At 44.5% G+C, this 16,293-nt stretch overlaps 1 protein-coding gene across 1 annotated transcript in view; it reads right to left on the bottom strand.

The window, feature by feature from the left end:
• The window catches only part of LOC134968690 (REST corepressor 2-like), a 29,996-nt gene extending 16,799 nt beyond the window's left edge, over positions 1-13,197 (bottom strand). Inside the window, exons 1-5 of the mRNA XM_063944204.1 lie at positions 13,080-13,197; positions 6,055-6,094; positions 4,344-4,403; positions 3,434-3,502; positions 44-96 (exon numbers count right to left, since the gene is read on the bottom strand). Of these exons, the coding sequence (XP_063800274.1) occupies positions 44-96; positions 3,434-3,502; positions 4,344-4,403; positions 6,055-6,094; positions 13,080-13,088 (231 nt within the window). The 5' untranslated portion in view covers positions 13,089-13,197. The remainder of the gene's footprint in view (positions 1-43; positions 97-3,433; positions 3,503-4,343; positions 4,404-6,054; positions 6,095-13,079) is intronic.
• Positions 13,198-16,293: the final 3,096 nt, after the last annotated feature.

Genomic DNA, 16,293 nt, shown 5'->3' with positions numbered 1-16,293 from the left:
CCCTTGCATGGCCCATCTCTGCATTCTGCCCGTCCCTTCTTACCTGCTCCTCACTGTAGCCGTGATATTTTTGGGCCAGGCTGATGTACTCTTCCACTGCAACAGAGGAAGGGGCATTACAGTAACTGATTGGTGTATGCACAAGGCACAGTTCAGCCTATTGGTTATCCATTATTGTATCTTGGCAAAGTCAGGAAACTAGGGGCAGTGTTCTCTTAAAAATCACTGCATAGAAAACTCCTATCTTTACAGCTAGATGTAATAAGTTGCTGATAGTTCCGTTTACTGCTGCTTTCTGATCTCTTCTGCAAGATGGGACATATATAAACTGTACAGTAGACACGTCTGTATAAATGACACTACTAAAGATCCTTAAGGGATGAAGTAAGATTGTAAATGGTTACAACATGATCTATGGCAGTGGTGGCCAACCCGCAGCTCTCGAGCCGCATGTGGCTCTTTCATCCTCCGCATGTTTGCACGGTCAGCTCCTGGCCACCGCTGCCTGACACACATACTTCTTAGACTCCCCCCCACCTCCAAGTGCTGCTCACCGCGCTGCTGCTGTGAGGGGAGTAGAGCGCAGTGTGCTCCTCTCCTGCCCCTCAGCCAATCAGAGCTCGCAGACCAGCAGCTAAGGCTCCTGATTGACTGCCAGACTGCGAGCTTTGATTGGCTCACGGACCGGCGCCTAATTGAAGATAGACACCTGCACCACCGCCGGAGACTGATGGGCAGGAGAGGCGCTCGCTGCGCTCTCCTCCCCTCACAGTAGCAGCGCTGTGAGCAGCACACTGGCACTATGGGGACATGTCTATCTGGCACTGGGGGCATATCTGGCACTGTGGGGATATGTGTATCTGGCACTCGGGGCATATCTGTATCTGGCACTGGGAGCATATCTGTATCTGGCACTAGGGGCATATCTGGCACTAGGGGCATATATGTATCTGCACTGGGGGCATATCTGGCACAGGGGGACATGTGTATCTGGCACTAGGGGCATATCTGTATCTGGAACTGGTCTGGGGCATATATGTATCTGGCTCTGGGGGCATATCTGGTACTGTAGGGACATATGTATCTGGCACTGGGGGCATACCTGTATCTGGCACTAGGGGCATATCTGTATCTAGCACTGTGGGGCATATATGTATCTGGCACTGTGGGGCATATATGTATCTAGCACTGTGGGGTAAATATGTATTTGGCACTGTGGGGCATATATGTATCTAGCACTGTGGGGTAAATATGTATTTGGCACTGTGGGGCATATATGTATCTGGCACTGTGGGGCATATATGTATCTGGCACTGTGGGGCAGATATGTATCTGGCACTGTGGGGCATATATGTATCTGGCACTTTGGGGACAAATGTGTATCTGGCACCCGTGTTTGGCGTTTTCATATGTATGTGGCACTGTACTGGGGCATTATATGTGTGTGGCACTGTACAACATGACTAAAAATGTGGTTATGACACAAGGTCATACTCCTACAAATGTCATACCGAAAGCTGTGCACACAAAAATGGGTTGTGGCTTTGTGACAAATAGTCACAAATGATAGCATGATAGTCCCTCTTGCCCTTGACTACAAATCTTTTCTGGATCTTTGCCTGTGACTGGTTTGCCACCCCTGATCTATGGGAAGAATGAAATGGCAGCTCCATTACTGTAACACGCTTGTAATGCTGCCAACCACATTTTACAGGGGACAGCCAGCATTACACATTTATATGCTGCTTTACCATTAACCTTATAATGCCATCCCCTTTAAAATGATGTTAGCAGCATTACAAGTGTGTCACACTAACGGAACCAGAATTTCAGTGACCCCATAATGATTGACAATATCATGATTGAATTCAAAATCATATTGAACCTGATCCTTAGGACATAAGTAATACAAATTTGAAACCCACATTGTCCAAACTCCAGGTCTATTTGGTGAGATCACCCTGCCTTTATATATAATTGTATACTAGCTTAGGGGATATGGGCCTGATATAGAGGACACATTAACAGCTGCAACTTTTGTCTCAGCCTCTACTGTACCTGTACCGTAGTGCCAAAGGCAGTGGGCCCAAAGGCTGTGGCATGATTTTCATAATGTGCATGGAATGGCGCACTATTGATCAGATATCTGATGCATAAACAGCATAATTGGACATTAAAGCAACACTATAGTTGCTCACAATGTAAAAAAAGATAGCTGTCCACCGGTGCTGGTGGGACTTCATCTTTTGACACTGTTCCCGATACTAACACACCACCAACACACCCACTGCTGAGAGCCAGGATCCCAGTCACCACCCAGGATTGCCTGTCAAAATTCCATGGATCTCCATGCAATTTTCTACCAGTGCCCTACTAAAACAGCCTGCAGCTGCCGCATGAATAGATGGCATCCGCATGTGCACAGCATCTTTTGACATTAAATGGAGAGCTTGGGGAAATATGGGCACTCCCTTATTTGTGACATTGACTGCATTTCCCCCAATAGTTTCCCCAATGGGGGTGCGTCTTCTTCCTGGCCAGCCGTGCCCCCTCTTCGAGCATGGGCATGCACACATTTTCCCCACTCCCCTGCGCCCTGCTCTGCCCGCAACCTAGCGGGATCACTACTCAAATCATGCGGTAACTGCAGTTTTGCTTGGTTTTACGGAGGGATTTTACATTAATGAACAGCCTCCTATATCTACTAATACACACATTATATCTGCAGATAGTAGGCACACACAGGTCACCAAACAGATCGAGTATGCGTTACCATCGCTGGGGATCCCGGTGGTGGAATGCCGGCTGGGTGTGGGGGGGGGGGGGGGGGGGTTTGAACACAACAAGCCTCCTGCGGGCTCACTGCACTTGGCATGCTGCGGGCTCGGTGGTGAGCTGCACTCGCCACTGGTTCTATTTCCAGTCTATAGGTGTCATGGACAATCACGAATGGGAATAGTCCCTGCTAGTCACCATGCCGACTGTCGGGATTTAGAGGGGGGCAGGATGTAGGTGTCGGTAATGTGTCCAGCGGTCTCCTAACCGCCGACACATAACTACATCCCCACCAAACAGCTTCACACAAAATAAAAATCTATCCACAGTAACATGAGTTTGCAACTTTTATGATAATCTTTCTAGTATATATTCTACATCTGTATGTGTCAGTAATTCCCAAAGTGCGTGTATATGTGAAGGAAGGAGAAGAAAGGAGCGGGCATCACCAATGGGGCGGATTGGATTTAGAATCATGTTAAATTAATAGTCACAGGGTTGTGTTATTACCAGGAAGCAGCGGCCAGAACGTGTGGGAATCACTGACATATGTACATACGGTGCATCTGCCCTATAAAATGCTTGTGTTACAAAACGCTATAGACCTAGCATAGGATTATCTATAAGAAATAACAGAAAGAGAAAGGCTCAAACATACGTTCTGCATCAGACACTGATGAAGATGGTGCCCACAATAATATGTCTCCCATGTCCTGTGTCTCAGTGTCTGTGAATAGAAGCAGAGACAAATGGTAATAACATGTCCATGGGTGTTACTCTACAGGAGGAAACAAAAAGTCGAAGGTATATATAGTACAATTTATTTCTTAGCTGGAATGATGTAAAAATGATACATTTACATAGATATAATAGCAGCACTTGGACACAAAATAGACATAAACACCATCTACTTTTCAGTCAGTCAGTCAGTCAGTCAGTCAGTCAGTCAGTCAGTCAGTAAGTCTCTGAAGCACTGGGGGAAGCAAAGCCAAACATTGTATTTATTTATTTTATATTTCTAAAATATAAAAGATGTTAGTGATAGCTGGTCTTCCTGGGATGCTCCGGGTCGCTCTGTAGCAACTCTGCTTCCTGCAGGAAGACAGGGCAGGAATGCTGCTAGCCACATGCAGGGGGTCCCCAGGTCACTGTGCTCGTTGCAACGGCGGGTTGGGTTCGCATGACTGCCGGTTGGGAGACCACCGGGGTACCATATTGATGCTGGGATCCCGGCTCTTAGATTCCCCGGGGTGGGGGGGAGCGAGCACAAATAAGCCCCTTGCGATCTCGCTGCGCTCGTCACATGTGCTATTCCTACTGTATGGATGTCGTGGACATGGTTCCTGTTAGTCGGCATGCCGACTGTCGGGATTTGAAGGGGAGGGATCTTGGCGTCGGCCTCGTGACCCCAGTCACATAACTACATCCCGCAATGGCACTGTACACACCTAGTTATGGCCCTGCTCTCAAGTAAGTTGTAACAAACATCTGTTACCATTACATATACATTTATTAGTAGCCCATTTATAAGACTTACAAAAGAAGACTAAAGATTTTAGTGACCATACCTTGTTGTTTACATACTGGGATCTCAGCCTGGAATTCAGGCCCCACTCGGATCATGTTGTCTAGTGACAAAACAAAGAGAGAAAGAATATAAAATATAAACACAAAAAGTGAGCAGAAAAGGTATAATAAGGGTTACTAGGATACTAAGGCGTCTATTTACTAAGCCTTGGATGGAGATAAAGTCGCTGGAGCTAAAATACCAGCCAATCGGCTCCTAACTGTAATTTTTCAAACACAGCCTGTGACATGTCAGTTAGGAGCCGATTGGCTGGTACTTTATCTTCAGAGATTATGGGGTATATTCAATTAGCAGTGATAACGGACTTTTCCCTCGAAACGCAATTACAGCCTATTCAATTTTCCAGGAAAATTTATCGGTCATAAGTTTTTCACTAATTTAACTTCACCTACTCTGAAGGAGGCGAAAAGTTGGGAAAAGTCACTATTTTAAGGTAAAAATGTTTGGATACAGAACTCCTGGGACACCCCCCTTAATGACTAATTAGGCACGTTGAAGTTTTTAATTATTTTTAATTGGCCAATAATGACATGTCATTTTTGGGGTGAAAAAGTAAAAAGTGATGGAAATTGGGGTTCAAGGTATGGGACAGGTATATTGGGGTGCTTTATGAGTGGGACGGGTGTTTTTTTAAGTACCCTAAAATGACCCAAATATATACTTATACCCATTTTCATGTACCCCAAATTTAATGAGAGCATTTATTTTGCTCAAAAAAACTTGCTTTCTATCATTTTTTTACATTTTAAAAAAAAAATGCATATAACAGCCATTTCACGCAATTTAAGTCCCCAAAAACTCTCTAATGTAATCTCTAACACACTTCTCTTCTGTTTTCCTATGTTAGTTTAGCATTTTTTGGGGTACAGGCTGATTTCCCCATTTTCACCTGCACTTTTCACTGCAAGAATTTTCACATGAAACCCGTTTGGAATTGAATAAGTCAAAAAACGGAGCGTTTTCGCGGCAATTTTCGCCCGATTGCCGCGAAAAATTTTCAGCCGAAAAATTGCCGCGAATTTGCGGATAATTGAATATCCTAGTATATCTCCATCCAAGGCTTAGTAAATAGACCCCTAAAAGAGTTGCCAAATACAAGAAAAAACCCATTGGCACAGGCAAGTGGCACCAGAGCAGGAGAAGCCAAGCAGCACCTGAACTACTCTGTTTATTTGTGTCAGCTAGAATTAATGAGTATAAGTAAAAGACATAGGGGGCTATTCAGAGATGGACACAGATCTTGTATAAGCAGCAAGATTTGCATCTATTTACTCACATTCTGGGGCCGTCTAGCGCAGGGCAAGGCCGCCCGCATGTGTGTTGCACTTCCCTGCGATGTGCTAACACTTCAATTTAAGGTTGAATCCTGGCTGCGCAGGCGGTCCAGCACCATTTTTTCCCCTCAAATCGGCTGCGTGTGACATAACGGAGCCACCCTGAAAACAGTCTGGGCACACCTGCGTTGTCTGGACCACGCCTGCAAAATGCCACATCGCCACCCTACCAGACATGGGAGTTCTATTTAAGATGGGATATTTCCCATAGCAACCAATCAGATTTTACTTATTATTATCTAGCACCTTCTAGATAATAATACCTGGAATCTGATTGGTTGCTATGGGCAAAATCTCATCTTAAATAGAACTCTCATCTAAGTAAATTTACCCCGATATATCGATAGTATAACTTACCAGCTACATCGCTGACAGACCTCTTCCTCTTTCTTTTGTTCTGAAAAACAATATAGTGGGAATTATCACACCAATGGAAACTGTGCATAAACTCATAAGAAACAAGCCAGCTATTGGTCACATACTCCGTAAATGAAGTATATTTTTCTAGGAACTATGCGATAAATAGTTGCTCCTAACACAGCACTGCTGCCCCTTTGTGGGCACTCAGCCTGACTCTGGGTCAGACGCAATTGTTGCTGTCATTTCACCTTTTGCCACAGTTGTGTCTCAGCCTGACTCTTGGTCAGATGCAATTGTTGCTGTCATTTCACCTTTTGCCACAGTTGTGTCTGTGACTTTATGCTAATGCTGCTACATAGCCCTTCCCTAGTGTACATCTGTGTGTCCGAATGTGCAAGGACTGAGACCTCCACTGTCAGAGTCTATGGACGCTGCATTACCATCTGATCATCAGTCGCAACATCGAAACTTGCACCTACCCTGTGGTAAGTGCAGTTACTCCATCTGAGTACAGCCTCCTGTGTGAGTGGTTGAGCGTCTTTGTACTCAACCACACTCAGAAACACGCCTGCGTCACTCCCAAAAGACGCAACATCTCTGTACGTCTCTCTAGCCACCCCCATTTCCTCCCAGTCATATATTTATAATGCACAGAATGGAGTCCATCAGGTAATATTTACTGTTTCTGGTGCTTAAACCTATATTACCATGATATTGTGTTTAATGTACATCTAATGATGAAGTCAGTAACTAAAGACCTCAGTAATACATATAAATTAATAATATTGATGCCACCCTATAGTTTTCTTTAAATTATAATAATAAAATGTGTCCATGGTATGTTTGTAGTATGCAGTAAAGGAGAATCATTTAACAACCCAATATAACACAATATACCCAATTTCAGAACACACAGAACAATATTTCAAAGAATCACCCCAAACAGACTATTTTTTTTATAAAATACTATTTTCAAACAGATAATTACAAAGCAGACATGGGTCCTGTATCTAATTAGTCACCAAACCAGGCATTTTATTAGCTACTGCAGTGGTTCCCAAACTGTTTCTCTTCCAGAGCTATTTTCTGCAAGGATTGGATATACACTTTAGTGCTGACTATTGAGGGGGACACTTAGCCCTGTTTTCATGTAGATATAATTTTTATTTAAAAAAATTACCATATATTTTACGTTATCCAAAACTACTATAACAGAGATTTAGAGCCATAAAAACAAGTTATGTGCACCAAAAGACAAGATTTATCATGTATATCATTATTGAGAATGTCCAACACATGTAGTAGCTTGAAGAGAAGTTATGATATACAATAGCTGAGGTTTACAATAATTAGTGATGTGCACCGTAAATTTTTCGGGTTTTGTGTTTTGGTTTTGGGTTCGGTTCCGCGGCCGTGTTTTGGATTCGGACGCGTTTTGGCAAAACCTCACCGAGATTTTTTTGTCGGATTTGGGTGTGTTTTGGATTCGGGTGTTTTTTTAAAAAAACCCTCAAAAACAGCTTAAATCATAGAATTTGGGGGTCATTTTGATCCCAAAGTATTATTAACCTCAATAACCATAATTTCCACTCATTTTCAGTCTATTCTGAACACCTCACATCTCACAATATTATTTTTAGTCCTAAAATTTGCACCGAGGTAGCTGTGTGACTAAGATAAGCGACCCAAGTGGCCGACACAAACACCTGGCCCATCTAGGAGTGGCACTGCAGTGTCACGCAGGATGGCCCTTCAAAAAAATACTCCCCAAACAGCACATGACGCAAAGAAAAAAAGAGGTGTAATGAGGTAGCTGTGTGACTAAGATAAGCGACCCAAGTGGCCGACACAAACACCTGGCCCATCTAGGAGTGGCACTGCAGTGTCACGCAGGATGGCCCTTCAAAAAAATACTCCCCAAACAGCACATGACGCAAAGAAAAAAAGAGGCGCAATGAGGTAGCTGTGTGACTAAGATAAGCGACCCAAGTGGCCGACACAAACACCTGGCCCATCTAGGAGTGGCACTGCAGTGTCACGCAGGATGGCCCTTCAAAAAAATACTCCCCAAACAGCACATGACGCAAAGAAAAATTAAAGAAAAAAGAGGTGCAAGATGGAATTGTCCTTGGGCCCTCCCACCCACCCATATGTTGTATAAACAGGACATGCACACTTTAACGAACCCATCATTTCAGCGACAGGGTCTGCCACACGACTGTGACTGAAATGACTGGTTGGTTTGGGCCCCCACCAAAAAAGAAGCAATCAATCTCTCCTTGCACAAACTGGCTCTAGAGAGGCAAGATGTCCACCTCATCATCATCGTCCGATTCATCACCCCTTTCACTGTGTACATCCCCCTCCTCACAGATTATTAATTCGTCCCCACTGGAATCCACCATCTCAGGTCCCCGTGTACTTTCTGGAGGCAATTGCTGCTGGTGAATGTCTCCACGGAGGAATTGATTATAATTCATTTTAATGAACATCATCTTCTCCACATTTTCTGGAAGTAACCTCGTACGCCGATTGCTGACAAGGTGAGCGGCTGCACTAAACACTCTTTCGGAGTACACACTGGAGGGAGGGCAACTTAGGTAGAATAAAGCCAGTTTCTGCAAGGGCCTCCAAATTGCCTCTTTTTCCTGCCAGTATACGTGCCTACTTGGATGCGGTCACTCATATAATCCTCCACCATTCTTTCAATGGTGAGAGAATCATATGCAGTGACAGTAGACGACATGTCAGTAATCGTTGGCAGGTCCCTCAGTCCGGACCAGATGTCAGCACTCGCTCCAGACTGCCCTGCATCACCGCCAGCGGGTGGGCTCGGAATTCTTAGCCTTTTCCTCGCACCCCCAGTTGCGGGAGAATGTGAAGGAGGAGCTGTTGACGGGTCACGTTCCGCTTGACTTGACAATTTTCTCACCAGCAGGTCTTTGAACACCTGCAGACTTGTGTCTGCTGCAAAGAGAGATACAATGTAGGTTTTAAATCTAGGATCGAGCACGGTGGCCAAAATGTAGTGCTCTGATTTCAACAGATTGACCACCCGTGAATCCTGGTTAAGCGAATTAAGGGCTCCATCCACAAGTCCTACATGCCTAGCGGAATCGCTCTGTTTTAGCTCCTCCTTCAATGTCTCCAGCTTCTTCTGCAAAAGCCTGATGAGGGGAATGACCTGACTCAGGCTGGCAGTGTCTGAACTGACTTCACGTGTGGCAAGTTCAAAGCGTTGCAGAACCTTGCACAACGTTGAAATCATTCTCCACTGCGCTTGAGACAGGTGCATTCCCCCTCCTTTGCCTATATCGTGGTCAGATGTATAGGCTTGAATGGCCTTTTGCTGCTCCTCCATCCTCTGAAGCATATAGAGGGTTGAATTCCACCTCGTTACCACCTCTTGCTTCAGATGATGGCAGGGCAGGTTCAGGTATTTTTGGTGGTGCTCCAGTCTTCTGTACGCGGTACCTGAACGCCGAAAGTGGCCCGCAATTCTTCGGGCCACCGACAGCATCTCTTGCACGCCCCTGTCGTTTTTTAAATAATTCTGCACAACCAAATTCAAGGTATGTGCAAAACATGGGACGTGCTGGAATTTGCCCAGATGTTATGCACGCACAATATTGCTGGCGTTGTCCGATGTCACAAATCCCCAGGAGAGTCCAATTGGGGTAAGCCATTCTGCGATGATCTTCCTCAGTTGCCGTAAGAGGTTTTTAGCTGTGTGCGTATTCTGGAAAGCGGTGATACAAAGCGTAGCCTGCCTAGGAACGAGTTGGCGTTTGCGAGATGCTGCTACTGGTGCCGCCGCTGCTGTTCTTGCAGCGGGAGGCAATACATCTACCCAGTGGGCTGTCACAGTCATATAGTCCTGAGTCTGCCCTGCTCCACTTGTCCACATGTCCGTGGTTAAGTGGACATTGGGTACAACTGCATTTTTTAGGACACTGGTGAGTCTTTTTCTGAGGTCTATGTAAATTTTCGGTATCGCCTGCCTAGAGAAATGGAACCTAGATGGTATTTGGTACCGGGGACACAGTACCTCAATCAAGTCTATAGTTGGCTCTGAATTAACGATGGATACCGGAACCACGTTTCTTACCGCCCAGGCTGCCAAGGCCTCAGTTATCCGCTTTGCAGCAGAATGACTGCTGTGATATTTCATCTTCCTCGCAAAGGACTGTTGTACAGTCAATTGCTTACTGGAAGTAGTACAAGTGGTCTTCCGACTTCCCCTCTGGGATGACCATCGACTCCCAGCAGCAACAACAGCAGCGCCAGCAGCAGTAGGCGTTACACTCAAGGATGCATCGGAGGAATCCCAGGCAGGAGAGGACTCGTCAGACTTGCCAGTGACATGGCCTGCAGGACTATTGGCTTTCCTGGGTAAGGAGGAAATTGACACTGAGGGAGTTGGTGGTGTGGTTTGCAGGAGCTTGGTTACAAGAGGAAGGGATTTACTGGTCAGTGGACTGCTTCCGCTGTCGCCCAAAGTTTTTGAACTTGTCACTGACTTATGATGAATGCGCTGCAGGTGACGTATAAGGGAGGATGTTCCGAGGTGGTTAACGTCCTTACCCCTACTTATTACAGCTTGACAAAGACAACACACGGCTTGACACCTGTTGTCCGCATTTGTGTTGAAATAATTCCACACCGAAGAGCTGATTTTTTTGTATTTTGACCAGGCATGTCAATGGCCATATTCCTCCCACGGACAACAGGCGTCTCCCCGGGTGCCTGACTTAAACAAACCACCTCACCATCAGAATCCTCCTAGTCAATTTCCTCCCCAGCGCCAGCAACACCCATATCCTCATCCTGGTGTACTTCAACACTGACATCTTCAATTTGACTATCAGGAACTGGACTGCGGGTGCTCCTTCCAGCACTTGCAGGGGGCGTGCAAATGGTGGAAGGCGCAAGCTCTTCCCGTCCAGTGTTGGGAAGGTCAGGCATCGCAACCGACACAATTGGACTCTCCTTGGGGATTTGTGATTTCGAAGAACGCACAGTTCTTTGCTGTGCTTTTGCCAGCTTAAGTCTTTTCTTTTTTCTAGCGAGAGGATGAGTGCTTCCATCCTCATGTGAAGCTGAACCACTAGCCATGAACATAGGCCAGGGCCTCAGCCGTTCCTTGCCACTCCGTGTCGTAAATGGCATATTGGCAAGTTTACGCATCTCCTCAGACGCTTTTAATTTTGATTTTTGGGTCATTTTACTGACCTTTTGTGTTTTGGATTTTACATGCTCTCTACTACGACATTGGGCATCGGCCTTGGCAGGCGACGTTGATGGCATTTCATCGTCTCGGCCATGACTAGTGGCAGCAGCTTCAGCACGAGGTGGAAGTGGATCTTGATCTTTCCCTATTTTTTTAACCTCCACATTTTTGTTCTCCATATTTTAATGCGCACAACTAAAAGGCACCACAGGTATACAGTGTAGATGGATGGATAGTATACTTTATGGATGACGAGTGACAGCACAGAGGTAGGTACAGCAGTGGCCTACCGTACTGCTATATACAGTATAATGGACCTGGTGGACACTGTCAGCAGACTGCGTTTATAGTATAAAAAAAAAGACACCACAGGTATACAATGTAGATGGATGGATAGTATACTTATGGACGACGAGTGACGACACAGAGGTAGGTACAGCAGTGGCCTACCGTACTGCTATATACAGTATAATGGACCTGGTGGACACTGTCAGCAGACTGCGTTTATAGTATAAAAAAAAAGACACCACAGGTATACAATGTAGATGGATGGATAGTATACTTATGGACGACGAGTGACGACACAGAGGTAGGTACAGCAGTGGCCTACCGTACTGCTATATACAGTATAATGGACCTGGTGGACACTGTCAGCAGACTGCTAAACTAGTATAAAAAAAAGCCACCACAGGAGTGTTTTTCAGGCAGACAAACGTATACTGGTGGTCACTGTCAGCAAAACTGTGCAATGTACTCCTGCTATAGCTGCTCCCCAGTACCCACAATTAAGCAGTGTGAGCACTCAGCACAGATATATCATGCAGCACACTGAGCACAGATATGGTATGGAGCGTTGTTTTCAGGCAGAGAACGGATAAAAAACTGGTGGTCACTATTAGCAAAACTCTGCACTGTACTCCTCCTAACAGCTGTTCCCCAATCCTCCCCACAATAAGCTAAGCAATCAGATCAACTGTGTAGTATATAACTATATAAACGGAGAGGACGCCAGCCACGTCCTCTCCCTATCAATCTCAATGCACGTGTGAAAATGGCGGCTGCTTACATAGAATCCGAATCTCGCGAGAATCCGACAGCGGGATGATGATGTTCGGGCGCGCTCGGGTTAACCGAGCATACAGGAGAATCCGAGTATGGCTCGGACCCGTCTAAAAAGGGTGAAGTTCGGGGGGGGGGTTCGGTTTCTCGGAAACCGAACCCGCTCATCACTAACAATAATGCGTCCAGTGGGAGTTTTGTTGTATAATTTGCAATGTTCCAGGCCATGTCCTTAAGTGTTTCATCACAAGGGCCTTTGTCAGGGCTGGCCTGGATCTTGGCACAATAAATCTAAAAATGGCTTTGTAGCCAATCAGAACCAAAAGCATTGTTATAGTAAGCCAATCCAGAACAGGTTTGTAATGTTGGAGGAGTGCATTTGAGGGAAGATAACCTGGTCCTCATAGTACAAATCTATTCAGCATAACAGTAAAAATGGCGGTCCTCATATTATATATTCAATATAAAATATACAGCTAAAATCAATATATCCATGTATATCAACTAGAGAAGTGTGGTTCGGTTTTACTCAGTTTCGCCAAAACTAGTTTGGATTTATCCGGATTTATCTTATTGGCTATCCAAAACACGTGGGAGCCGATAGCCAATAAGATGCCAATTTTGAAATTTCGAAGTTAACAAAGAAAAATCTGAGTAAAATCGAACCCGCACATCTCTAATATCAACCTATACATCATATTTCTGACACAATTTGAAGAACATTAAATCTTACCTTCCCCATCAAGCCTGGTGGGGAGTCAAACTATTATTTTTCCTAAATGGCAGGCTTACTGTACCGTTGCGAATACAACGTTTAAAACTATAAGTTTAAAAAGATGCTCTGTGTAGCGTCCACTGTGGTAGAATGCACACCGCAACAAGACCGTCACTCTATTGTTTACTGTTGCTAAGCAACTATTTTGATATTATGAAATCACAATTGTTTGAATAGTCACATGGTAGGCACTTTGTTTACTGATGCTAGGTTGCTATTATCTCCTTAGCCAATCACCTGTTTCACTGTACAGATTAGCAGCCTATATCTGCTTGTATATAAAATATTGGACATAACACATTAAAGTTATTGTTCAACATAGATTATCTGTACTTTTACATGAAGCTTCTATTCTTGTGATTCTCTCCATATCAACGCACTGCAGCCGGAAGCATGAATAATACTTTGTTTATGCAAATTAGCAGCCATTAATTACTGTATTTAATTAATAAAACACAATAAATCATAGACTGAAATTGATGGGGATTAAATAACCAAATTCTTATTCATAAAATCAAAATGTATGGCTGAGGGAAATTACTCCATGCTTCATACTCTAATATAAGACAAGTCTCTCTATTTAGGTACAGTAGTCATTACATCACTCTGATATTTGCATTTTGTTATATGCATCTATGCTATCTGTTGTCTCGTCATTGTAATCCTCAATGCAGTTCAATAATTTACAATTCTTGAACTGGTCTTTTCACTAGTCGTTTATTAGGATACAGTAGATCACCTGTAATGTCAAAAACATATTATTAAATTCAATTCAACAAACAAAAAAATAGTTCTAATTAGTGATGAGCGGGTTCGGTTCCTCGGAATCCGAACCCCCCCGAACTTCACCCATTTTACACGGTTCCGAGGCTGACTCGGATCCTCCCGCCTTGCTCGGTTAACCCGAGCGCGCCCGAACGTCATCATCCCGCTGTCGGATTGTCGAGAGATTTGTATTCTATATAAGGAGCCGCCATTTTCACACGTGCATTGGAGATGATAGGGAGTGGACGTGCAGCGTTCTCTCAGTTTCTGTGTTCAGTGTGCTGCAAATATCTGTGCTCAGTGAGCTGCAAATATCTGTGCTCAGTGTGCTTGAAAATATCTGTGCTCAGTGTGCTGAAAATATCTACGTTCTCTGCCTGAAAAATGCTCCATATCTGTGCTGCATTGTAGTATATAGTAGGAGGACAGTGCAGAATTTTTCTGACCAGTGACCACCAGTATTATATAGCAGTACGGTACAGTAGTCCACTGCTCTACCTACCTCTGTGTCGTCAAGTATACTATCCATCCATACCTGTGGTGCATTTTAGTTGTGCGCAGTATATATAGTAGGAGGACAGTGCAGAATTTTTCTGACCAGTGACCACCAGTATTATATAGCAGTACGGTACAGTAGTCCACTGCTCTACCTACCTCTGTGTCGTCAAAAATACTATCCATCCATACCTGTGGTGCATTTTAGTTGTGCGCAGTATATATAGTAGGAGGACAGTGCAGAATTTTGCTGACCATCAGTATATAATATATACCAGTACGGTACAGTAGGCCACTGCTCTACCTACCTCTGTGTTGTCAAGTATACTATCCATCCATACCTGTGGTGCATTTTAGTTCTGCGCAGTATATATTGCAGGAGGACAGTGCAGAATTTTGCTGACCACCAGTATATAATATATAGCAGTACGGTACAGTAGGCCACTGCTCTACCTACCTCTGTGTCATCAAGTATACTATCCATCCATACCTGTGGTGCATTTTAGTTGTGTGCAGTATATATAGTAGGAGGACAGTGCAGAATTTTGCTGACCACCAGTATATATATATATTAAAAGCATCTGATGAGAAGCATAAACTTGCCAATATGCCATTTCTGACAAGGAGTGGCAAGGAACGGCTGAGGCCCTGGCCTATGTTCATGGCTAGTGGTTCAGATTCACATGAGGATGGAAGCACTCATCCTCTCGCTAGAAAACTGCAGTGCCACTTCTAGGTGGGCCAGGTGTTTGTGTCGGCCACTTGGGTCGCTTAGCTTAGCCATCCAGGGACCTTGGTGCACCTCTTTTTTCTTTGCATCATGTGATGTTTGGGGACTATTTTTTAAATCGGCCATCCTGTCTGACACTGCAGTGCCACTCCTAGATGGGCCAGGTATTTGTGTCGGCCACTTGGGTTGCTTAGCTTAGTCATCCAGCGACCTCGGTGCAAATTTTAGAACTAAAAATAATATTGTGAGGTGTGAGGTATTCAGAATAGACTGGAAATAAGTGGAAATGATGGTTATTGAGGTTAATAATACTATGGGATCAAAATGACCCCAAATTCTATGATTTAAGCTGTTTTTGAGCGTTTTTTGTAAAAAAAACAAAAACAAATCCAAAACACACCCGAATCCAACAAAAAAATTTCAGGGAGGTTTTGCCAAAACGCGTCCAAATCCAAAACACGGCCTCGGAACCGAATCCAAAACCAAAACACAAAACCCGAAAAATTTCCGGTGCACATCACTAGTTATAATAGAAAACAGTCTATTATGTAGAACATGTGCAGTACCAATTAATGTTAGGAACTCTGCATAGGCTCCATGTCTCTTCTAAATTGTCTTGTTACCCAATGATTTTATATACCAATTGTAGTATTTCCAACAAGGGCCCTCATTCCGAGTTGTTCGCTCGCAAGCTGCTTTTAGCAGCTTTGCACAGGCTAAGCCGCCGCCTACTGGGAGTGAATCTTAGCATAGTAAAATTGCGAACGAAAGATTCTCAAAATTGCGATTACACACCTCTTAGCAGTTTCTGAGTAGCTCCAGACTTACTCGGCATCTGCGATCAGTTCAGTGCTTGTCGTTCCTGGTTTGACGTCACAAACACACCCAGCATTCGTCCAGACACTCCTCCGTTTCTCCAGCCACTCCCGCGTTTTTCTCAGAAACTGTAGCGTTTTTTCGCACACACCCATAAAACGGCCTGTTTCCGCCCAGAAACACCCACTTCCTGTCAATCACATTACGATCACCAGAACGAAGAAAAAACCTTGTAAAGCCGTGAGTAAAATTCCTAACTGCATAGCAAATTTACTTGGCGCAGTCGCAGTGCGGACCTTGCGCATGCGCACTAAGCGGAAAATCGCTGCGATGCGAGGAAATTTACCGAGCGAACAACTCGGAATG

The sequence above is a fragment of the Pseudophryne corroboree genome, chromosome 11 (genome assembly GCF_028390025.1).
Source record: "Pseudophryne corroboree isolate aPseCor3 chromosome 11, aPseCor3.hap2, whole genome shotgun sequence".
Lineage (NCBI taxonomy): Eukaryota > Metazoa > Chordata > Amphibia > Anura > Myobatrachidae > Pseudophryne > Pseudophryne corroboree.
The sequence above is the reverse complement of the archived record's forward strand: the minus strand, read 5'-3'. Positions and strand labels throughout refer to the sequence as shown.